Source organism: Panthera leo, chromosome B1 (assembly GCF_018350215.1).
Source record: "Panthera leo isolate Ple1 chromosome B1, P.leo_Ple1_pat1.1, whole genome shotgun sequence".
Lineage (NCBI taxonomy): Eukaryota > Metazoa > Chordata > Mammalia > Carnivora > Felidae > Panthera > Panthera leo.
Window position 1 is genome coordinate 49,217,273 of NC_056682.1, and position 23,741 is coordinate 49,241,013.

At 48.3% G+C, this 23,741-nt stretch overlaps 1 protein-coding gene across 2 annotated transcripts in view; it reads right to left on the bottom strand.

Moving 5' to 3' along the window:
* SCARA5 (scavenger receptor class A member 5) overlaps positions 1-23,741 on the bottom strand; it is a 126,230-nt gene that overhangs the window by 46,616 nt on the left and 55,873 nt on the right. For both annotated transcript variants that reach the window (XM_042934940.1, XM_042934939.1), the window contains exon 4: positions 4,595-5,269. In XM_042934940.1, coding sequence (XP_042790874.1) covers positions 4,595-5,269 — 675 coding nt within the window. The remainder of the gene's footprint in view (positions 1-4,594; positions 5,270-23,741) is intronic.

The following is a 23,741-nucleotide window of genomic DNA, read 5'->3' on the forward strand; positions in this document are numbered from 1 at the left end:
CTATGCATGAGAGGCCAGAGCTGGAGCCCGGAACCCATGGCCTCGCTCCATCACGTCATCCATTTATAACACTGCTGGAACTGGACTCTCTACTACACAGCATGTTTAAAAAGCGGCTCACAGATAAATGTGCTCCGCCAACTTGTGTTCATGAACTGAGAGATACATTTTCGAGTCCCGGCTGGGGCCACCCACTTGGGATTTGACTTGGGCAAGTCATTTCCCCTCTCTGAGCCTCAAGGTCCTCAACTGTAAAACAAGAGGAGTGGACTAGATGATTACAGAGCCCATTACCAGGGTAACATTCTGTGATTCTATAACTTTCCATCTAGCAAACAGGCCATCTGAATATGATGGAGAGTCCTGCCTTCCTGCCTCGCTCACCCCTTGCTGGTTTCTCTCCCTTCTCCTGGTATACCTCCCCTCTCTGGTTATCTTCCCCCTCCTATATGGCCCCTTCACTGGTTACCTTTCCCCCTCTTGGTATGCCTCACCTCTCTGGTTATTTTTTTCCCTCCTGGTGTGGCCTCTCTCTGGTTACCTTTCCTCCTCCTGGTATGTCCCTTCTCTGGCTATCTCCCCCCTTCTGGTACACTTGCCCTCTCTGGTTATCTTCCCCCTCCTGTATGCCCCCCTCACTAGTTACATTTACCCCTCCTGGGATGCCCCCCACTCTCGGTTATCTCCTCACTCCTGTATGCCTTTTCTCTCTGATCATTTAAGTTCTCTGCTTCTCGCAAACCACAGACAGATTTCAACAGACATGATTAATACTGAAAATCCAAAGCAGAAAACAAAAAGCACTGCTGTGAATGTACACAAAAGACAAACCGGAGACAAAGTTCAGAGAAAACTGTATAACGAAGTAAGAGAATGAAAACCATTTGGGGTCAAGCTCAAGAATAACATAAATAAGCTCATAGTTGAAAAATATACATAGTTGAGTATTTGTAGATTTTGCACCAGGAAAGGGCAAAGAGGGGGAGAGTGTGAGTGTGTGTGTGAATGTGATTGTGTGTGTGTGTGTGTGTGTGTGTGTGTGTGTTTAAAGACTAAGAGAGGAACTGGACAAACTTAAGGCAGAAAGGCCATTCCAGAGAGCAGTATGGAAATGCATAGAAGCTTAGCCAGTAAAACACCTCTTATCCAAAAGCCAGGGTAGAGTTTTGTCTCATTAAAGTTAAATGGTGATGGTGCATCTGGGTGGCTCAGTCGGTTAAGCGTCTGACTTCGGCTCGGGTCATGATCTTGCAGTCGGTGAGTTTGAGCCCCACATCAGGCTCAGAGCTGAGAGCTGAGCTGAGAGCTCAGACCCTGGAGCCTGCTAAGGATTCTGTGTCTCCCTCCTCTCTCTGCCCCTCCCACACTCACTGTCTCTCTAAAATGAATAAACTTCAAAAAAAAAAAAAAACCTTTAAAGTTGAATGGCAATTACATCAGATATGCCACACAGAATCTTCTCTAATCATGCCAGTTGGGTCCCTGGCAACCACGAGAGAGGGAAGTGGAAAAGGGAGATACTGGATGCGGTGGTGATCCTGGGAGCCAGAGGGACTGAGTGGTGTTCGTCTCCAAGGAGCCAGCAGCCCATCGAGAATGCAAAGCTTGAGGACTAGAAGGCAGGCTGGGCAGGACTGAGATGAAACTTTCGGTTCCAGGGAACAGAGTGTGAATCTTAGTTTAAGAACCAAAGAAAGACTATTTGCAGGATTCCACTGGAAAAACCTTCACAAATGAATGCCCCACAGCCGCTTCGGTTCAAACCAAGGAGAGTAGGCTTGCACATTGAAGAACCAGGATGTGAAATGCTGGAAGAGGCCCAGGAGGATGCGCCAGCAGGAAGCATGGTGGTGTCTACTGACTGCAAGAGGGAGGAAGGGGGGAGGGGCGGGGAGGGACTCCCCCCAAACACCCCCAGATGGAGTCCAAGAGACAACTCTCTTCTCCCTTTTTGCTCAGAGCTGGGATCTTTCCTCCCTAGAGAGCAGGATGGTCAGAGACAAGAACATGATTTCTGAACCAGAAAGATCCCCATTCAGACCTGGACTTTGCTACTTGCCAACTGCATAAGAAACAGTGGGAAAGTTATTCAACTTTCTCATCCATGAAATAGGGACAATCATACCCTTTTGCAGGATGTGAGGATTAGCAGTCTTTAATGTCTATTTAGAGAATGAGTGTCGACACCACGTCTGGCTCATAGTAGGTCATAATTCAGTACAGCTGCTATTGTTAGAAAGTACCTGACAGGTGGCTATGGGCAGAGAAGGCCAAGGAAAAGAGAAGAGGGGAAAAACTAAAATCCCAGGGGTGTGGATTTGGAAGAATAAATTCTACCTCCTGCCCTCCTTTGGTTTCTGGGAAGTGAAAACCTGAATGACCCAGGACAAGAAAACCAACGCTCTGACTGTCCAGGTTCAAGATCTAACAGTCGCTTTGCAAACATTGACGGAGTTCATGTGCATTGCACTGTGAGGTGCTGGGGGAGGTGCAGGGGGGCACAGAGGCAGGGGCTGGGGTGTAGCGCAGCGTGGTGAGCACTGGGCAGCGGGTTAAACATCCTGGCCGGATCACTGAATTATACACTTAAGTGGGTGAACGCTGCAGCATGTAAATTGTACCTTATTAAAATGGTTTGAAAACAAAACATCCTGGGTCAGATCATTACCAGCTGTGTGGCCTTGTGTAAATCAGGCATTTCCTCTGGGAGCCTCAGTTGTTTGCCTGCAGGAATCCTACCCTGCACTAAATAATAAAGGCTGCCTTCAACCAACCTCACAGTTGGTCTTGGGACCCACTTTAAAGCAAAATAATGCACCTCAAAGCCCTCTGTGGACTGGAAGGTACCATGCAAATGGAAGGCTCCATCGTCACCACTTTCTGCTCTGCTAAATGGAGAAGCTCAGGGGAGGAGACTTCAGTGAGCTACAGGGGCCGGCGGCGTTCTTGGAGGAGGCGGGCTTGAGTGAGATCTGGAGGATCAGTGGGATCTGGATGACGAGGAGGAAGAGGAGGAAGGAGGCACTGCCGTAGAAGGAATAGCTAAGGAGGTGGGAAGTGTGGGCCGTGTCTCTGGGGCAGTGACAAGACGCATCCCGCTGGACGGGATGCTTCCCACAGGGCATGGGGTACAAACTGGCTGCTTATGGACCGTATGTGGCCCACAGAGTTAGACAGTTAAACATTTCTAGAACATTCCACATTTCTGGTTTCTTGTGTAAAATGGGAAGACTTTGTCAAAGCCAGGCCCACATTCCAGCCTGGCCCAAATCCGGTGGACCTATCATAGCCCCAACTACTCACCCCCAAGGTCACACCACTCGTTGGCACTGCTGAGCTTGCCCCTACAGACAGTTCTGTTTGTAACCTCTGGTATAGGGGGACAGGCAGAGGAGAAGGCCGGGAAGACAGCTGGGGTCAGGTGTGTGATAGAAAGCACAGCAGCTCTGGGATCAGAAAAGCGTGGGTCCAAATCCCGCCTCCATCACCTCCTAGCGAGAGACAGTAGTAAGCAGGTTCCTGAATCTCAGCGTACTCACTGTTGTTTTTCAAAGACATTATATGGTGGTAGCTACACTTGCGGCAAACACAGCCTAGGGTATAGAGTTGTCTCATCACTACGTTGTACACCTGAAACTAACGTACCATTGTGTGTCAACGATACTTCAATAAAAATTTAAAAATAAAAGATGTCATAGGAGGCATGCTTCCATGGTACCTGACATACTTGGTCTTCAGCGTGGTATTATTATTGCCTACTGTCAGGCTAAGAGTATGTACTGAATCTGGCAGAACCCGGGGAGCCACAGGAGAGTCCCGAGTCGGGGTGGGGGGCAGATGATGTGGGAAAAGTGCATTTCATGAAAGGCGCCTCTGACAGTGATGTACGTGCAGGGCAGACAGCAGCAGGAAGGAGAAGGGGTGAGGCGGGTAGGGGGCAGTTAGGGGTGCTTCGAAGAGAGGAAAGCTGACTCTAAAGGTTCTAGAGTTTGTGGGCTGGGGCAAAAGTACCAATGGGGGCCCACACATTTTTGCCATTATATTGAAGAGTTCTAAATGAAGCTAACACATTGTTCAACGTGTTCTTCTGCCTGGATGAATATAGGTAACAGCCTGGAAGGCCAAGTTCAAATGTGGGGTTAGCCAATTCCTTGTCCCGCTGGAACACCACGACCCTGGAGGCGCCTGTTCCTGCCCTGAGCCTGCTGCCTCACCCCCTGCGGGAAACCCTTGGAGGTTCCCCACCCCTCACATCCAAGCTCTGGCGACCCAGTCCTCCATTAGCGACCCTTGGCCATTCTGCTGCCCAAGGGTGTGGACACTGCGCGTGCTCTCTGGGAGGTGGGAGGGGGGTTAGGGTTACCCAGGGGAGAGACCGACCTAGGCCAGGAAATTGTGGGCGTAAAAGCTCCAGGGTCCTAGAGGGCAAGATTTAATAAAGGGGCCTAGCCTCTCCGTGGCGAGTGGATTCGGGGAGGGAGGGGGACTCCCGAGCCCTGGAGGAGGGGTGCGCAGGAGGAAAGCCTGCACGGCGGCGGGGGGTAAGGGGCCCAGGCAGCTAACGGGCTGGGGCTCCAGTGGGCCAGGCAGGTACCTTTGGCGAGGGAGATGTTCCTGAGCGCGATGGAGTGCTCCCAGTCTTTGAGACGCAGGTCCTCGGTGACGGTGTTGAGCACGGCCAGCTCCTGCTTGAGCTGCAGTGCCATGCCCATGTGCACCAGCCGCATGCGGCGCGTGTCCTCGCTGGCGTTGCTGACGAGCACCTGCAGGTCCTGCAGCCGCGTGCTGTGCAGGGCCACGTCGTAGGACAGGCTGCGGTTGAGGCCGCGCAGCGCGCCGCCCACGTCGGCCAGCTCCTCGCCCAGGACGCCCACCCTTTGCGCCAGCCCGTCCAGCAGGCCCGCGTGGCGCCGCAGCAGCAGCTGGCTGCGGTTGCTCTCCACCTGCAGCTGGTAGAGCTCCAGCTGCGCCGCGTCGCTCTGCTGCCCGGTGCGGTCCCGGAGCAGGGCCACCGCCTGCTCGGTCTGCGCCGCCTGCGCCTGCAGCCCCCACAGCGCGCCCTCCAGCCGCTGCACCGCGCCCGCCAGCGCCAGCAGCGAGTCCGACTGGTTCTGCAGCGCGTCCTGCACCTTCCACACCTGCTCGGTCAGGTCCGCCTGCAGCGGAGCGTGCAGCAGCCGCAGCTGCAAGTCCCGGAAGCTCTCGTTCAGCCGGTTCACGTTCCGGGTCAGCACCTTCAGGTCGTCGGGGGAGCTCCGTGGCCTGGACACTGCAGAGGAGGGGGGGGGGGGGGGGAGATATGAGCTCCGCTGGGAGGGTCCCAGGTCCCGGGAGGCAGGCCCAGCCGGAGCCTAGCATCCAGTAGGCGCTCAGTGAAAGGAAAGCAGAGGGTGGCTATGGTGGAGTGCCTCAGTAGATCCCGCGCACGGTGCTAAGCCACTGGTCCCCAAACTGGTCTGCCCATTAGATTCACCTGGTGAGGCGTCCTGCCCACAAAAAATTGTGATCCACTTGGTCTGGGGTGTGACCTGGGATTTGGCATTTTTAAAAGAGCCCAAGATAATTCTAAGGTGCAGAGCAGTGGTACTCAACTCACCATATGGGTGAGGTCGATCCACGTGACATGGTCATTTCTGTATGTCGAAAATGGCCAGATATCAGCAGCTTCACGTGGCTAGCCCCGATATATTGAGTGTTATCCTCTCAACTTTAGGAAGCTGGTACTATTATTATCCCCCTTTCGGGTCAGAGCTGTTAAAATCCCCCCAAAGTAGAATAGCAAGTAAGTCCTGGAGCCAGGATTCCAACCCAGGAAATTCTGGGCTTGCTTGCTCCAGAAGCTGGGTGCTTCCCTACAAGTGTGCTCCCAGAACTGTTTGAAGGGAGCACACCAGCAGCGGACTCAGCCAGGCTCTAGGCAACACTGTCTTTCCCAGCCTCCTGAGTCCAGGCTCCCATCCCCCACCCCTGCTCCCCTGCTGCGCCAAGAGCCCCAGGTACAGATGCTTTTCTATTCATACCCTCCCTTCTCTGCCTCCTCCAAACCCTTTCCCCAAATCCTCTATTTCCCTCCTCAAGCAAACAACCCACCTCAGTGACTTTTCACCCTTTCCTTTTGGAAAGGCTCCCTTTTCTTGGTTATAAGCAGCTATTTCACAAGAGTAAGGGGAAGGCTGTGCATCTTAAGAATTACAGTCTAGCATCTGGTGTCTCCTGGAAGCTTGTGGACTCTGCTGACTCAGGTTCACCACACACCCCAGAAGTCGAGGGATGCTGCTTGTCTGCTGTGCGTTGTCCATGGCTGTACCCACCTCTGCTCTGCACACTAGAGAAATGGAAACTAGCGTGGGACAGGGTAGGAGGTGGGAGCAGATGAAGCACAGAGGGAATTCTGCCTTGGAAATCTTGGAATGGGGAGAGCAAGGAACTTTGTCCGCAGCCTGTTCAGACAAAGATAACTTGGGATAGGATAGCTCTCTCCCAGAACCTCAGGTGGGAAGGGGGCGGATAGGTTGTTCACGTGTTTGAGCCATCCTTTGGTGATGCTTCTGGAGGCGCACAGCATCTGTGGTGGCCACTCTGGAGGGGCTGAGTCACTTCAGATTAGATTCAGAGACCCGCAGCACTAGGTGGGGCCTTGGAGTCCCCATCTCAACGTCTCCCTCACTCAGAACTTTAATCTCCAAGAAGATCACATGCCGAGTTGGCATCCAGCCTCTGCTTATACTCGTTTTTCTGCCTTCCGTTACTTCTAACTGTTGGAATGTTCTGCATTCGCTTCAGACTGGAAATCTGCCTTCCCGTAGTTTCGATCCACTGGTCCTGCCCTTTGGGGTCATGTAGAATTAGTGAAACATTTTTTTTTCCCACAAGACAGCTCTTCAGAATTTCAAAATTTCTGGTTTGAAATCTGTATTACGTTCATCTGTTCTCTCATGACTAGGTTCTAAGCCTCCCTCCATATATCCTGGCTGCCCTCCTCTGCACACACTCCAGGGTGTCAACATCCCCTTAGGGGTGGTGCTTTATCTAAGTGTGCTTTTCCAAGGTGTGGACAGACTGGACAAATTATGGTAGAAGGATCGTCTCTTTCATTCTGGGCATGAGACTTCTCATGTGGCCCAAACTGGGCCCTGTTTAGCCTCATCTGGGCTTTGTGGATTTTAGTCATTGGATTTGGATCTATGCAGTCTTTGGTGAAAAACCTCCCCAATTTACGGATGGAAAGACTGAGGCCAGGAGAGTATAAGTGAACTGCCCAAAGGCATGCATTCTGCCTCCTGGTCCAATGGTTCATGTCACTGCTCCGTGTTCTGGAAGCTGAGCTACAGAGTTGTCAATACAAGTTGAGGCTCTGGGGAAATGAATTCATGACCCAGTCACAACCACAGGAATTGTCTACCTAAGAAATCATCATAGGCCAGGCTTTGATTTTAAAGCCAGTGTGTGTCCCATATTCGACCCAGATTGGTTGGCAAGTATTAGAGACAGGGTGACTGGAAAACAGAAAGCCTAGTAATTTAGTGTCAGTCCCTGCCCACGATGCCCCTGGAGTTCAGAGAGACACTGCAGCTTATCAGATGTAGTAAGAACACTCTGAGCTTTGCAAATTCTGGTTTGAAACCTGAATTGTGAGTGACGGAGGGGAACAGCACAACCTACTTGCTTTGAGTTTCAGGTCAGCCAGAAGCAGCAACAGAACACTCCTACCCTCTGCCGGCTCCCCGGTGACTCCTTCCCTCTGCAGGTGACGCACGTGCCTGATGGGTGCCCTGTGCCCTCAGAGGGCCCTGGCCTTGCCCATCAGCCCTCCTCTCAGAATGTGCCAGCCCTAGGGCCCTTCTCTCTGTCCAGAAAACTGGGCTGAAACTTGCCCATGTGGTGTGGTTGACAGTCAGCTACCCCATCCCTGAGAGTTCATTTGGGTCTTTTCTTCTTGTTCATTGCACAACCAGTATAAACAGACACCCAAATAAAAGAGAGAAAAAAATTCTTCCACGTTCCCACAGCCTCCAACAAAGCACACTGGGTTTCTTTCTCTTGCTTCGTTCCTAAGCATCCCCAATCTTTACAATTTGACTTCTGAGTTGGTTTTTTTCCCTTAATATGATTATTTCATAAACATCTTCCCATCCTTCTGTCTGTCTTTTATAATTTTGGTGGCCCCGTAGAGCCCAGCAAGGGGATGTGTGGTAAGTTACCCATTCTCTTACCATTAAAAATTGTCTTCAATCATAGCAAAATAAATGCCGAAAGGTCTCTCCTTGTTTTGAATGTTTTCCTAACAACAAATTCCCAGAAGTTGGATTAGTAGGTCGAAAGGTATAAACATTTTTGTGATTCTAAAACGCTCTGGCCAAATCACTTCCCCCAAAGTTATATGTATTTACAGGCACATTATAGATTTTTAAATGTACCACTTTAAACATGCCAGATACTCAGTGCAACGGGGTGTTCACGGATCTTCATATTGTTAATTTCACAGATGTAAAATAGCACCTTGTTATTTTTTGTGTTAGTATATGTGCATTTTAGAGGCGGCCTTTTCAAGGGAATGCATTAGCTCAAAGGAATGATTTAGACATTTTAGGTACCCAGGCTACTTAGAACAGAAATTATTTGGAGGGGTACATCCTCTCCGGGCACCAAATCATACTGTAGAAGCCTGGAGCAGCCTCCCTTTTTCGGGATCACTTACCCACCCCAAAAATGAATTATCTCCTTCCAACAGTCACAGTGTGTTCTCAGCCCACACCACCACCACCACCCACCCTCTTCCCCCATTTAATTCCTTCCAGATGTTTGCTGTCCTCAACAGGGAACAATTCTTCTTGAGTGTGACTCTCTTAATTCATGTTTATGCAAACAGTTCATTTATCTCTCTGCCTGGCGTACTTTCTTTTAATGTGCTTTCATTATTCTTCAACTTTTATACTTTCACAAAGGAGACAAGAAATCATAGAGTAACAATAATAACTGGCATTTACCGAGAACTTACTATGTGTCTGCACTATTCTAAGTGCTCGTCACATTAATACACTCCATCACGTAACTACCCTATGAGATAAATATTACGATTATCCTCAGATTCCAAACGAGGAACCTGACGCATAGAGAGGTTAGGTAACTCACAAGGTCACACAGCCAATAGAGGGAGGAGACTGACTTTGGGCCCTGGGCAGTTTGGTTCCAGAGCTCCCGGCTCTTGACCGTTTCGTGGTATTGTTAAAAGGATGGAAAGCACTGAACAATTTTTTTTTTAAACAAAGACATACAAATATGGAATAAGCTTTTGAAGATAGTGAGTTCCCCATCATAAACTCAGGCTGGAGTCAGGCTGCTCATCAGGAATCATGTAGACATTCAAACTTGGATTCTGATTCAGTACTGAGGGCTGAATCCTAATTAACGTGTTAATGCATGTAATACTGTTAATAATACATGATGAGTGCATTAACGTCTGCCTTAGGCCATGTCCTGGGCTACGAGGCTTGCACACACACACCTCCTGCAGCCTTCTTGCCAGCACAGCAAGTGAATATTGCCTCCCCACCCACTCCCCGGCCCTGAGTCAGCCCTCTGTTCCACAGTTGTCTTTTATATTAATTGAAAAAAAGCCATCACGTGCTAGTTCAGTGGAGGTGCTCCAGATGTGAGTGACCACAGAGGCTGTCTTCCCCAAATGCATCTGGCATACCTGCGATGCCTGCAAGCCAGAAGAGCCTCGTGTGGGCAGGGAGGAAGAAAGCTAAGCATTCTGTTTGGTGTGACCTGGCTGAAACCTTGGGTGGTGGTGTCAATGACCCTTTATCTTTGTATAAAAGTTTGCACTCATTACCTCTTAATTTTCAACATAACTAACCTGGGGAGGTAGGCGGGGCAAGTACTTATAAGCTAATCTAAGGATGAAAACAAGCGTCAAGAGATTGCCAGAAGTATCAAGTAAGGATGAATTGGGGTCCTGTGTCCCTAATCCAGCACATCGTCCTCAAAACCTACTGCTGGGATAGTCAGTCACTAGCTGAACTCCAAGTTCTATAGGGGGAAGGAGGGCGGGAGGTGACATTTACTAAGCACCTGCTATGTGCCAAACTCCATTCTCTCTTACCGGAAGTTGCTTCATTCGCTCTTCCCAACAACCTTGTGGAGTAGGAATTATTAGGCCCATTTTAGATGAAGAAGCTCACGAAGGTGGCAGAGCACAATAGCAGGCTGTGGCTGCTCAGGCTCTGATGGTCCCGCGGGCTCTACCACGTTTCCTCCCTTGCACAAAACGGCATAGAGCACCTGTCCCCTGTCTTGGCAGGGGAGCACTGTTGGAGTGCACTGGCTCTACTCCAGCCCACAGGGCAGGAGGACTAGTCAGGGGCTGGGAGACCAGGAAGTGACGTGGCATCTGAGCCATTGGGGGGAGGGTGACCCACGGGGCCGGGGAGGGGCAGGCACTAGAACACTGCCAAATGCCATGCAGTTCCCCTGGTGATCCTCCCAAGCCTGCAGGCACACGGTATCACCATTTTGTAGGAGAAAATAGCAACACTAGAGAGATTAAGGAACCAGCTCACGGCCACCCTGCTCCAGGAGTCCACACTTCTTTCATTGCCCCACGCCATGGTACTGCCTTGTCTTCATGTAGGCCAGGGACACGGGAAGAAGGGAGGTAGGCGGGTATCAGAAGTCATAGATCGTGTTGAGGGCACAGTGTGGGAATGGATGGGGCTGAAATAAAACTACAAAGTGAGCTTGTTGATAGAAGCACCACGAGAAAGAGGGGGGCCTTCTTTCAGGGGGTCTGCAGAGCTGGCTTGAATTTGTTGAGCTCTGGATACATGGGACTTTAACAGAAAATAAATTTAAAAGTGGAGACTAGGGGTGCATGGGTGGCTCACTTGGTTAAGCATCTGACTCCTGGTCTGGTTTCACATTATGATCTCATGGTTCACAGGCTCAAGCCCTGCGTTGGGCTCTGCTCTGACAGTGTGGAGCCTGCTTGGGATTTTCTCTCTCCCTCTCTCTCTGCCCCTCCCCTGCTCACACATGTGCACTTTCTTGCTCATTCTATCTCTCAAAATAAACAAATAAACTTAAAAAAAAAAAGTGGAACCTAATATTCCTCCAGAATGTGTAACAATTAGGTTATCACCAGAGCTTTATGATTTAAAGTGATGCACACCTTTATTAGGGTTCTCCTGGCTCCAAGACACAGGAGGGAACCAGGGACAGCCTCGGGGCATGTTCCCCGTGCAGTCCCACAGGGCTCCAGGCTCAGAAGGGGACTGTACTGGGGCTTTATGCTCTGCAGTCACCATTTTGAACTTTTGATGATTTTTCTTTGAGTCTGTGTAAGTGAAGTCTGATAGGACAGTGGCACCTCGGTCTATGTGCATGCCCACCTCCCGCCAGCCTGGGACAAAGTCTCCTACCCTCACCCAGGGGCCCCTGCCCCAACAGGGACATCAGGATCCAGTCAGTTCCAGAAGGATCTGCACTCATGCTGGAGCATCCTTGTGCCTGGTATTGTTATTGTAAACAGCAAATAAAAACCAGCATGACAGGTCAAGAGGTAATAGAAGAAAAGAAACAGCTTTGGGTGCCTGGGTGGCTCAGTTGGTTAAGCATCAGACTTTGGCTCAGGTCACAATCTCACGGTTCATGAGTTTGAGTCCCACATCAGGTGAACTCAAGCCCCACCTCGGATGAGCCCTGCTTCTGTCTCTCTCTCTCTTTCTCTCTCCCTCTCGTGGGATTCTCTCTCTTCCTCTCTCTCTGCTGCCCTCTCTCTCACACAAAAAAAAAAAAAAAAAAAGGAAAAGAAAAAAGAAAAGAAAAGAAAAGAAAAACAGCTTTTTTTTTCCTGCTTCTGGAACAGGGAACCCTACATTTTCATTGTGCACTGGGCCCTGTGAATTATATAGCTGGTCCTGGAGAAAACTAACAACTGTCCATTTTCTGGGGCCCCATGGCAACCCAGAACAGACAAATCCCAGGCAGGTCTGTCTTGGTCAGCTCAGGCTGCCATAACAGAATACTGAGGCCTGGTGGCTTAGACAAGACATTTATGTTCCAGCTCTGGAGGCTGGAACTCTAAGATCAAGGTGCCAGAAAGGTTGGTTTCTACCGAGACCTCTTTCCTTGGCTTGCAAATGTCTGCTTTCTAGTTGCATCCACGTGTGGTCTGTTCGCTGTGTGCACATCCCTGGTGTCTCTTCCTCTTCTTAGAGGGACACCTGTCCTATTGGATTTGGGCCCCACCCTTATGACCTCATTTAACCTTAATTACCTACTTAAAAGACCTATCTCCAAATACAGTCACATCGGAGGTTAGGACTTTGACATATGAATCCGCGAGAGGGGGCTAATTCGGTCCATAACAGTGTCCTTTAACACCCCAATGACCAGGAGATGCATGGGTATAGAGAATGAGTTTCTGTTACCCTCTTGGGGGTACAGAGAATAATGTTGAGGACGAGCGTATGTAATCTACTCTTCCAAGCAGTTGCGCAGTGAGAAGTGACCACGACAGGGCAGATTTACATCGTGACTGTGGAGGGGAGCAGCTTCAGCTCATACTGTTTGAGGTTTCTGAGGGACCTCCAGGCAGAGATGCCCAGAAGGCTGTTGGAATTGGGGCCCACCAAGAGAGAGCTGGAAGTGCAGATATGGGAGTCACCAGCCATACATAAGTGCAGATGTTGTGCCAATGAATGAAGTCAACCATAAGAGAAAACAAGTGTTGGGGTGTGGTTTGGTGCCTGAGGGGAGAGGAGAAGGTGTGGTGCTACTGCCAGCCTTAACAGAAATTCTGCAATGTCACCTCTGATGATGAGCTCCCTCTGTGCAAGGGAGGCCCTGTGATTTTCCAGTCTTCTCCATATCAAAGCAATCAGTGAAGGTTTGTGCCAACACTGAAGACAGCCATGTAGGTTGGTCAAATAAACGCCCTCGCATTGGTGACTGGCTGTGGATGTGAGGTTGCAAAGAGAGGGATGGTCCAGGAAACAATGCTTGGCTTCCAAAGGGCTCTGCATGGCTCTCGTTCAATGGGGCCATCTGCTAGGGGCCAATCACTTAGAGATAGATGGAGGAACTTCTTGGCAACCCCAACCCAGAACACCAGGCGACCTAAGTTTACTTCTGTGGGAAAACTGTAAGGTCCTATAAGAGATCTTGAAAGGATTGCCTCAAGAATTGTGGTCAAACTGGTCCCTCTTAGAATGCCTTGTCTTTCCATAACTGTTGTCTTAATCATCATTCAATTCACACCTCTTCTAAGAAGCCCTCCCAGAGCCTTTTCTACTCCCAGTTGGATAAAGTTTGCTGCTTTTATCTCTACTATACTAATCATCACCATAAAATGCAGTGACACTCATCAGCCTCTTCCATTACCCTGAGAGCCTCAGGAGGGCAGGCACCTTACCTATTTACATACCCTAGGCACTTGTTCAAGGAATTGAGTGTGCAAGCCACAGGCAGGATTAAGAACAAAATAACTCTTTTGGGTAGTTTTTGTTTTTTTAGCATAACTTAAAAATTGGAGTATCATAGTGGGTTGAATAGTGTCCTCTCAAAATTTATGTTTACCTGGAGCCTCAGAATGTGACCTTATTTGTACATTATAGGAAGATGTAATTGGTTAAGATGAGGTCTTACTGGGTTAGAGTGGGCTCTTAACCCAGTGACTGGCATCCTTATAAAGATAAGAGGACATTCGTAGACACAAGGAGGAAAAGGCCATGTAAAGATGGAGGTGTACATTGGAATAATGCAGCACCAGGAGTAAGAACACCGAGGGCTGTCAGCAGCCACCGGAAGTTTGGAGAGGTGCATGAAGTGGATTCTCCCTCAGAGTCTACAGAAGAGACTAGCCGTACTGGCACCTTAATTTGTACTTAATTAGTACTGGCACCTTAATTTGGCCCCTGTAGCCGCCGGAACTGTGAGAAAGTGTGGCACTTTGTCAGGTGGCCACAGGACACGAATACAGGTATCCAAGGCTGGGTGGCTTCCTTAGGTGTCAAGGAAGAGATCTAGGCAGGAGCGAGGTGTCACTGAAGTGGAGGAAAGCACAAATAGGCTGCTTGGTGGTGACTGAGGAATGGTCAATAGGAGGTTTAACAAGAGAAGAGAATACGGGCTACTGTGGATGGAATGTTTGTGTCTCCCCCAGAATTCACGTGGAAGCCCTAAACCTCAACGCGATGGCATATGGCGTTGGGGGCGTTGGGAGGTGATTAGGTTTAGGTGAGGTCCGTGAGGGTGGGGACTTCATGATGTGCTTAAAGTCCTCAGAAGGAGAGAAAGAGACCATATAAGGACACAGCAAGAACGCCACCTGCAGGCCAGGAAGAGAGCCCTCACCAGAAGCCTACCGTGCCGGTGCCCTGATCTCAGACTTCCAGACTCCAGAACTGTAAGGAATAAGTGTCTGTTGTGTAAGCTGCCCAGTCCATGGTATTTTTTTATAGCAGCTGTAGCACAGTAAGACAGGGCCCTCAGGTCTGGGTGCAGCAACAGGGCCACCAGGCAGGGTGAGTCTTGAGCTCACCAGACAGGTGTCATCCAAAAGCACCACCTGCAGGGTGAGGGCATCTCAGGCATGGGACAGTCAGCGAGCAGGACTGTAGGGCCCAGCCTCGAGGGGAAGAGCTGGGAAGGGCAGGCAGGATGCAAGCACCAAAACAGAAGCCAGTCCTGGAGCTACAGGCACAAAGGAGCGGAGACAGCTGAGGCTGGGACAGTGTGAGGGGCTCAGGATCCCAGGAAAGCTGGCGGTACAGAATCAGGACGAGCCTCAAGAGTGCTGGACCCACAAGGACACATCTGGATTCTAGAACTGGCTATTCACTGGCCAAGGTGGGTTGATTCTAGGCACATCTGGACACATCTGGATTCTAGAACTGGCAGGGTAGGTTGCTCAAATGCTGCCTGCTCTCAGCTGCTTGTGGGCATCAGGAAGGACTGAGGCAGGGGAAGGAAGCAGATGAGGAAGGGAAGTACTGGGGCTCATTCATAAGGACCCAAAGAGGAGGGCATCATGTTGGTAAATTTTTGGTGAGCTCTATCATCTATCACCTATCTATCATCTATCTATCTATCTATTATCTATTATCTATCTATCTATCTATCTATCTATCTATCTATCTATCTAGCTTTATCTTATTTCTGGCTCAGAATGGCCCGAATGCCTACCTGCACTGGGCTTTATCAGTTCATAGGCAGGTGTCTCTCACTGAGCAAGCAAAGGTAGCCAATTCTGGGTCTTGTATGCAAGGTCCAACAAACAGGCAAATGATGAAGACCACCTGCCCACTGGAATGGTGAGTTGGCCGCAACCCAGATGCCCAGCCTTTACAAATAGATCCCGTCTCTGGCACATCGGTGAGCACAGACTGAACTGGAGGATGCACGGAGCACAGGCTGGCTAGTAGCCAGGTGATGGCCACAGATATTCATATTAGGATGGCCTGGCACAACCTCAAAAGAAGCAAACCCCCCACCAACATATTTATTACTTTCTGCAGAGGTGTGGCTGGAGACTCTGTGCTCCTGGCACAAGGGTTCCCTTTGGTGGTCCAAGCAGATGGAGTCTCTGGTAATTCACTGTGGATTACTGTGGAAATGAGATCCAAGATGCATTATAAATCAAAAGGCTCTTATGGAGGAGACTTCCCCAGGATTCCAATTTCAAGACTAGAGTATCTGAAATCATTACCAGAGATGTCAGGAAACCCAGCATTTTGATGGCATGCATACATCTATTCGGAAAAAGACTAACTCTTTGTGAATTCACAGATGGAATTAGGACTTGCTGTTTAGACATAGACATGGCAGGCACCTTTTCTTGTAATTCAGGGCCTCTCATGTCCTTTTTAAAAATTTTTTTTAACGTTTATTTATTTTTGAGACAGAGAGAGACAGAGCATGAGCGGGGGAGGGGCAGAAAGAGAGGGAGACACAGATCTGCGAAGCAGGCTCCAGGCCCCAGGCTCCGAGCTGTCAGTGCAGGGCCTGATGTAGGGCTCGAACTCACAAACTGTGAGATCATGACCTGAGCCAAAGTCAGAAGTTTAACTGACTGAGCTACCCAGGTGCCCCAGGGACTTGCTGTTTAGACCAACACAGTGCCTGATACAGAACTTGAACCCGGTAGGTGGTCAATGAATAAGTTGTCAAATGATTAAGTGAATGATTCAAAATAGAGAGTGTTATGGGGCCAAGAAGCACCTGCATCTCTCCTGAGAAATAGAAGGATGAGCAGAGATGGACAGAGCAGCCTGTGGGCCCTACCTCACACTCTCAGCCTACATTTTATTCCACCCAGGGCCACAATGACCCCTTCCAGGTGGCTGAAACCCGGCAGCACCTCACTTTATCTACACTCCCATCTCTTGCTTTTTCCCCCGGGGCTTCTATGGCTTCTCAGAATTGTGGAAACCATCTGGACCTCATCCATGCATGGCCTTGATCCTCAGGAGGAAACTTGGCCTACGGGGGCAGGGGCTGGTCAATAAATGCTCTTCACACACAGGCAATTCTGCAGCTCTTACCACATAGCTCTTTAGAAGTCCTGGCAGGACTGACCCCCAGTGGCCATTGGTGGAGACCAACTCAAGGAAAGCATCCTTCTTTCTGGTCTTCCCCATCTCCCACTCCTGCTTGCCAGATTCACTTTGCACAATAAATTTCCAAGCCTGTGTCTCAGGCTCTGATGTCCATAGAAATCCCAGGCTAAGACATGAAGCATCACAAAGGGGCTGGTTCTCTTCCCATCTTTCTTTTTTGCTCTTTGCTTCTTCTTTTTTTGTTTTTAAGTTTACTTATTTAGAGAGAGACAGAGACAGTGTGAGTGGGGGAGGGGCAGAGAGAGAGGGAGACAGAGAATCCAAAGCAGGCTCCACACTGCCAGCTACACACCCCAACATGGGGCTCGAACCCACAAACTGCAACATCATGACCTGAGCCCAAACCAAGAGTTGGACGTTTAACCGACTGAGCCACCCACGAGCCCTGCTCTTTGCTTCTTTACATCTCAATTCCCCATTGTCCAAGAGCTACAGATAAGTTTGAAATTAGGATATTCATTTGTTCATTCATGTATTAGGTCATCCAATAGTGTATGTGAAGTATCAATTCACCATATGGGTCTGGGTGATAATAAATACAGAGAAGTCTAGAATACAAGCTTTCCTATCAAAAAATTTATCATTTGCTTAGGGAGAAAGCTACACACACAAAAAGGAGCCTGTTTAAACTCTTCAGTTCTAATGTGTTTCAAAATGTTCACTGGGAAGTGAAAGCACCAAACCCATCATTAAGATTATCTGAACAAGTTGGACATGACGAGTGTAATCAGTGAACACTCTTCAGTAGTGGGGGTCTCAGGGTTCTGTGTGTATTTTTGTCAGATGTCTCCCTCAGCGATGTGGATAATGAACTGGGGAGGTCACGAACTCAGGGAGGAACACGGAGTAGGAGGCTGTGGTCCTGGTGACAGAAGAAGGTCTCGAAGCAGAACTGTGCCTGCCGGGATGCAGAGGAGGGACACACACAAGGCATCATAAAGAAATAGCATTGTGAGAACTCGGCGGCCTCTCAGAATTGGAGGCTGACAAGGAGAAAGGCTTCAATACCATTGAATGACACAGCATCTGGTGACAGGCAATCCTCGGCCCTGTTGAATCAATCATGAATCATCATGATGACCAAAGCTGGCAAGAGTAATGTTGCAGATGACAATATCAACATTCAAAATTACCCTTAATGGGTGTGAAATCTCAGCTGAAGGCAAGAGGATTACATAAACAGAGACAAATGTGGTATTTTGCCTTTACATCAGACTCTGAAACAGTCTGGATCCTGCATGAGTGAGCTGGTAACTGTCAATATTCCTACCTATACCTCAGATACTCCATATACCTCTCTTAATCCTCAAAACAACCTGGAAAATGGGCACCGTTATCCCCACTTTAAAGATGGGGTAGCTGAAGCTTATAGAAATCAAGTAAGTCTTGCAAGGTCTCCTAGCCAGGGAGGGACAGACCCAAAATGTGGAGCCAGGGTCTTCTGACACTAACTCCAGGGTCCCCCTCTGCACCAGACTCTCCTCTTGGCTTCACGTCATGCTGTGGGGGGTGGTGGTGGAAGGAAACAAACATGCACCATGAAAAAAAAAAGGTACGATGTTATCGTCCAGTGTTGTAAATACAATTACTGCCCGTGGTTATCCTAAGGTGCACCTGGAGTCCCCCTGCAAGCTTCAATAGATCATCCAGAGACAGGCAGGTCTATTAAGCATTCTACCCGTGGATGATTTTTGTTATTGTCTCTCTCTCTCTCTTTCTCATCTTTGTTTATTTTATTTATTTTTTGGCGGGGAGGATGTTTTTGAAAACACAAGTGAGCGGTGTTTTAGTCTGCTTGGACTGCCATAAATAAATACCACAGGCTGCAGGGTTTAAACAACAGACATTTGTTTCTCACAGATCTGGAGGCTGGACGTCTGGGAGCAAAGTGTCCACAGGGTTGATTTTTCCTGAGGCCTCTCGTTTTGGCTTGGAGATGGCTGGGTTCACCCTGGGTCCTCACATGGTCTTCCCTCTACGTGTGTCTCTGTGTCCTAATCTCCTCTTCTTATAGGCACACCAGTCATATCGGAGTAGGGCCTGTCCCAGTGATTACTTCTTTAAAGACCATATCTCCAAATCTAGTTACTTGGAGATACATTCTGAGGTCTGGAGGGTTAGGGCTTCAACATAGGAATTTTGAGGGAAGCACAATTTAACCTATAGCCATCTCATTAACCAATGAGGGTCTTTACTAGAGATGATCTGGGAGGAAGTTGGGATGGACCATAAAGGTGGGCGCTGATTTTCAAGCCTTGGTCATGCCCTTAGATGGAACTGGTCCCGAAGACTCAGAAGGACCTAAAATGTGGCCAGTGCGAGTCTCATGGGGCCAGGCTGCTCGGAGCCCCACCTACCAAACACTTCTTGAAATCACTGCTGCCTGTGGGTAATGCACACTTGGGGCCTGCCAATTCTGCTTAGAAACTTAGAAGTCCTCTTGCAGGGAATCTTCTCAATACTTTAATGTGCTTGTTGGTCCATTCTTGTAGCTAGTGCTAGGAAATGGCCTTCAAAGACTTGAAAGACTTACTAACTGAATATAGTTATAGAAAAAATAAAAACCTCTCCTGACAAACCCAAAGCCTGTTCTCAAAGCACACGTTTTTGGAAAATGGAGTGCTATTTAGATAGGGGCGACTTGCCCATGATACACTGATTTTTCCTAGGGTATCATTTCAGCTATGTTGGCATTTAAGCTAAAGTCCCTGTTGATACACAATATAATTAAGTCCCCAATCTGTAATGACACAGTACTTCATGAGGGGTGTAAATACCAGTCTTCGAGAGACCAAAGTGGTTCTTATCTCTAGCAGTTTTCATCATATTTGAAAAGTAAGGGGAGGGGTGCCTGGGTGGCTCAGTCGGTTAAGCGTCCAACTTTGGCTCAGGTTATGATCTCACAGTTACTGAGTTCGAACCCCGCATCGGGCTCTGTGCTTATAGCTCAGAGCCTGGAGCCCGCTTCAGATTCTGTGTCTCCCTCTCTCTTTGCCCCCTCCCCACTCATGCTCTGTCTCTCTCTGTCTTAAAAGTAAATAAAACATTTAAAAAAATTAAAAAAAAAGAAAAGTAAGGGGAGAGGAATCCCTAACTTGCTGGATTTCACTTCATGCATGATCCTTCTTTTTTAAGAAAAATATTTTGAAGCTTATTTATTTATTTCTAGAGACACAGAGAGAGGGAGCAGGGGAGGGGCATAGAGAGAGGGGAGAGAGAGAGAGAGAGAGAGAGAGAGAGAGAGAGAGAGAATCCCAAGCAGGCTTCACACTGTCAGCACAGATCCCGATGCGGGGCTCGAACTCACGAAACATGAGATCATGACTTGAGCCGAAACCAAGAGTCAGGTGCTCAACCGACTGAGCCACCCAGGCGTCCCCATGAGTGACTCTTCTATATATGTGGTGCCTACCCACCACAAAGCAGGAAATCCTTTCAAGAATCTCATCTCATCACTGAGCTAGCAAGTTGATCATTTATGTAGTTTTAAAAGCAGACAAGTGGCTTGAACTTTATTAAGAACAGACGTGAGAGCATTCCAGCACTTATTGCAGAAATATCGTCCGCTGACGTAATAATCAGGTCCTGAATAATTAGTAAAAGGAGAACCTTTCATTGATTCAGTACTTCCTGATCATCAGGCATTGTGCTGGATACTTTACCACTTATGGAACACCTGATGCCCACTCAGCTCTTTTCATTTTTATAGCAGTCCTCAGAGATAGATGTTGTGGGGGAAATAGGGTTTTTGATCTACAGGCCAGATACTCACATCAATGTGAAAATTACACGTATGTGGTGGAACAGGCATCTTTTGTGTTCCACTACCTTAAACAGCATGCTGCTTCTGCCTGCTTCACCAAAGGCCGGGCCCTGGTTGGACACTGGAGAGATTACTTGTGTGGGCTCTACAAAGACTGTCCTGGGCAGGCCACCGTGCTGGAGCTGAGGTCTGTGCTTTCAAGGTGTGGGCGATCTCTTTCTCAATCTGGTGACATTGTTTCAACCTCCAAGCTCCCTTCTCCAGGCCCCCCAATGGGATCTCTTGCCCCTGCCCTTCTAACCCACAAATGTGCACTGCAGCTCTCAGCAGAAATCAGACAAGAAAGGGGCAAAGGCAGGCCTGGAAGTTACCTTGGTGACCATCTGGATGCCCTATTAACCTATTTCACCTATTAACCTATTTAACCTATTTCACAGGTTAAAAGATGAGAGTCCTAAGGGGACCTGGGTGGCTCAGTTGGCTAAGCGACTGACTCTTGCTTTCAGCTCAGGTCATGATCTCATGGCTCTTGAGTTCAAGCCCCACATTGGGCTGTGTGCTGACAATGCAGAGCCTGCTTGGGATTCTCTCTCTCTCTCTTTCTCTGCTCCTCCATTGCTCACTCTCTCCTTCTCTCTCTCTTAGATAAACTTAAAAAAATAAATAACTTAAAAACTTAAGTTAAATAAACATCTTTTTAAAGTTTTTTTTAGTGTTTTATTTATTTTTGAGACAGAGAGAGACAGAGCATGAGCAGGAGAGGGGCAGAGACAGAGGGAGACACAGAATCCAAAGCAGGCTCCAGGCTCTGAGCTGTCAGCACAGAGCCCGACACGGGGTTCGAACTCACAAACCACGAGATCATGACGTGGGCCAAAGTCGGACGCTTAACCGACTGAGCCACCCAGGCGCCCCAAGTTAAATAAATATCTTAAAAAAAAATGGAGTCCTAGACAGAAGAACCCTCCTGCCCTAGAGCTAGACAGAGGTATAGATAGGCCATCCACTAAACTGGATGGAAGAAGAGAGAAAACTACTATCAATGGGTGTAGTACTCAGTACTGGGTACTCAGTACCAGGCTGTAGGCTGGATGTTGTCATGCATTGTATCTCATGTGATCCTCTGATATCACTGTTCCTATGTCCAGTTTTAGATGAGATGTGTTCTGGATTTTATATAATAATTATATATACATGTGTGTATATCCATGTAAAATTATTTTCTGTATATTATGCTTTGACATCTTCAGAAACCTTTCTAGCTGGGGAGAAACTGCTTCTCTTGGAACTAGCCAATTCTTAGAGATAGCAAGCGGCCCAGCTGGGGGCATGCCTTTGACGGCCCCTCTGGAATCACACCTCCTCTATCTGGCCCCCAGAAGCACTATTCCTCTGCCTCTGTCATCCCAGGGCCAGGTACGAGGCAAGTGGAGACCACCTCAGTAGCCTAAAGTCCACCAAAATTATTCAAACTAGCCAATCCTGAATTACTTACACCATCCTGCCTTTCTCCCAGAAACCACAATAAAGGCCCTAATTGCTCCCGTCACTCTTGTGTCTGCCTCCTAAGCACCCTGGTGCTTCCCCACGTGGCCTTGTGTGGGTGCGGGCCTCCCGTCTCCAGCACCTGTGAGTACACGACACCTTGTTTGCCTGAGCTGCTCCCCTGTCTCCTCTTGTGGCATCACCTGACTGGCCATGTCATAAAAAAAGTACAAAATATGTTCACGTGTCAGTCGTACAGGTGAAGCTTGCAGAGATGGAGTGGCTGGTTCAAGATGGTTCAAGACAACACCACCGGGCGATGGCAGATCCAGCTTTAACATCCCCCACCCCCACCCCCCGGGGCTGCCTGACTTTCCGCCCTACCCCAGTGCACAGTCCATCCCTCCCCGGCTGGCAGGAGCCTGCTTACGCCGGGTTACAGGCATCCTCCTCCATCTCCCCAGTCTGCCCCCGGCTGCAGTCACATGAGGCCCTAATCTGAAATCAGTGAGGGCAGCAAGCGTGTTTCAGTGTTTCTATCTCTCCGGACAATTTGTTCCGTGAGTGCTTGTTTTCAAACAGCTCCGTATCAAGTCCCCCAGGGTTTCCACGCAGCTCTTGGTTGGAGGGGTGTGAGCTCTCCCTGTTTGACGTTTTTCTCAAATCCATCTTTCTTCGCTCGTTGAGCTTGTCATAAAGTATTTTTAGGAGGTTGGAGATTATTCTCACTAATAGGCATGTAAGGAATCTGGGCCAGATTTGCCAGGAAATCTAGATACTTATTGGGTTTCCTCTTGTCCAAACACGAGGTTGGCAGCCCTTATGTCAAATCTCTCACATTACTGTTTTTCAAAAATTGGACTCACCAGGCGCTAAGATGCTTTGAGCCGAAAGCGACCTTAATAATCATTCACTTCTCATTTTCAGATGAGGAAATGAAGGCTGAGAAAGGTGATATGAAATGCCCCACATCATCCAGAGCTAGTACTCGTATTTCTTGAAACCCAGCTCACTTCTCTTTCTATCAGATCACCCTGCTATCCAGGAAGTCAGAATTAGGTATCAACCCCCCCAGCCACCCACCCACTCATCCATCTAGTCCATCCATCTATCCATCCATGCAAACCATCTTTGATGATGATGCAAAAAGCGTTTCCACCTAAACAGAGAGAGCTTTTCCAGTGGAAAACATTGACACTAAGGTTACTTTGAAGTAATCATTGGTCCCCAGAGCATCTTGAATTATTAGGTTGGATATCTTTAATATTGTAAAAATATTTAGTATTGCAAAGAGACATATGAAATCGTGCCAGTGACAATCATCAGTCACGATATGATGTGATATGAATTCAGAGCCTTTCCTACAAAAGGAAAAATTTTAACGACAACTTTAAACATACTGTATGTAGTAAGAAACATCACCTATATGTCATGTTCACAATGGCCGTTTCAAACACTGACAGCTTTGTGTGAAGTACAAAAGGTTATATGAAAGAAGTGGAGTTGACAATTTTATAGACTCTGAGAATCAGACGGGCCCTTAGACACATTAGAAACATTAGAAGGGAAGGAATATTAAACTTAGAATCCAAAGTCTTGCGCATCACTTAACTCATTACTCTCAGACAAGGGAATTCATCATTCTGAGTCCCTTCCTTTTCATCTAAAAATAGAATTAACAACATCTACCACAGGAGGGTGTTGTGAGGACTAAAGAAAAGAATAAACTTAACTGAGCATTTACTATGGACCAGGCATTGAGTTTTGTATTTTATGCAGATATGATCTCATTTGATAAAAGTATATGGGAAGAAAACCTCACATATATTGCAAAGCTCTGTTCAAATTCATGCTATTGGCATTTACCTACA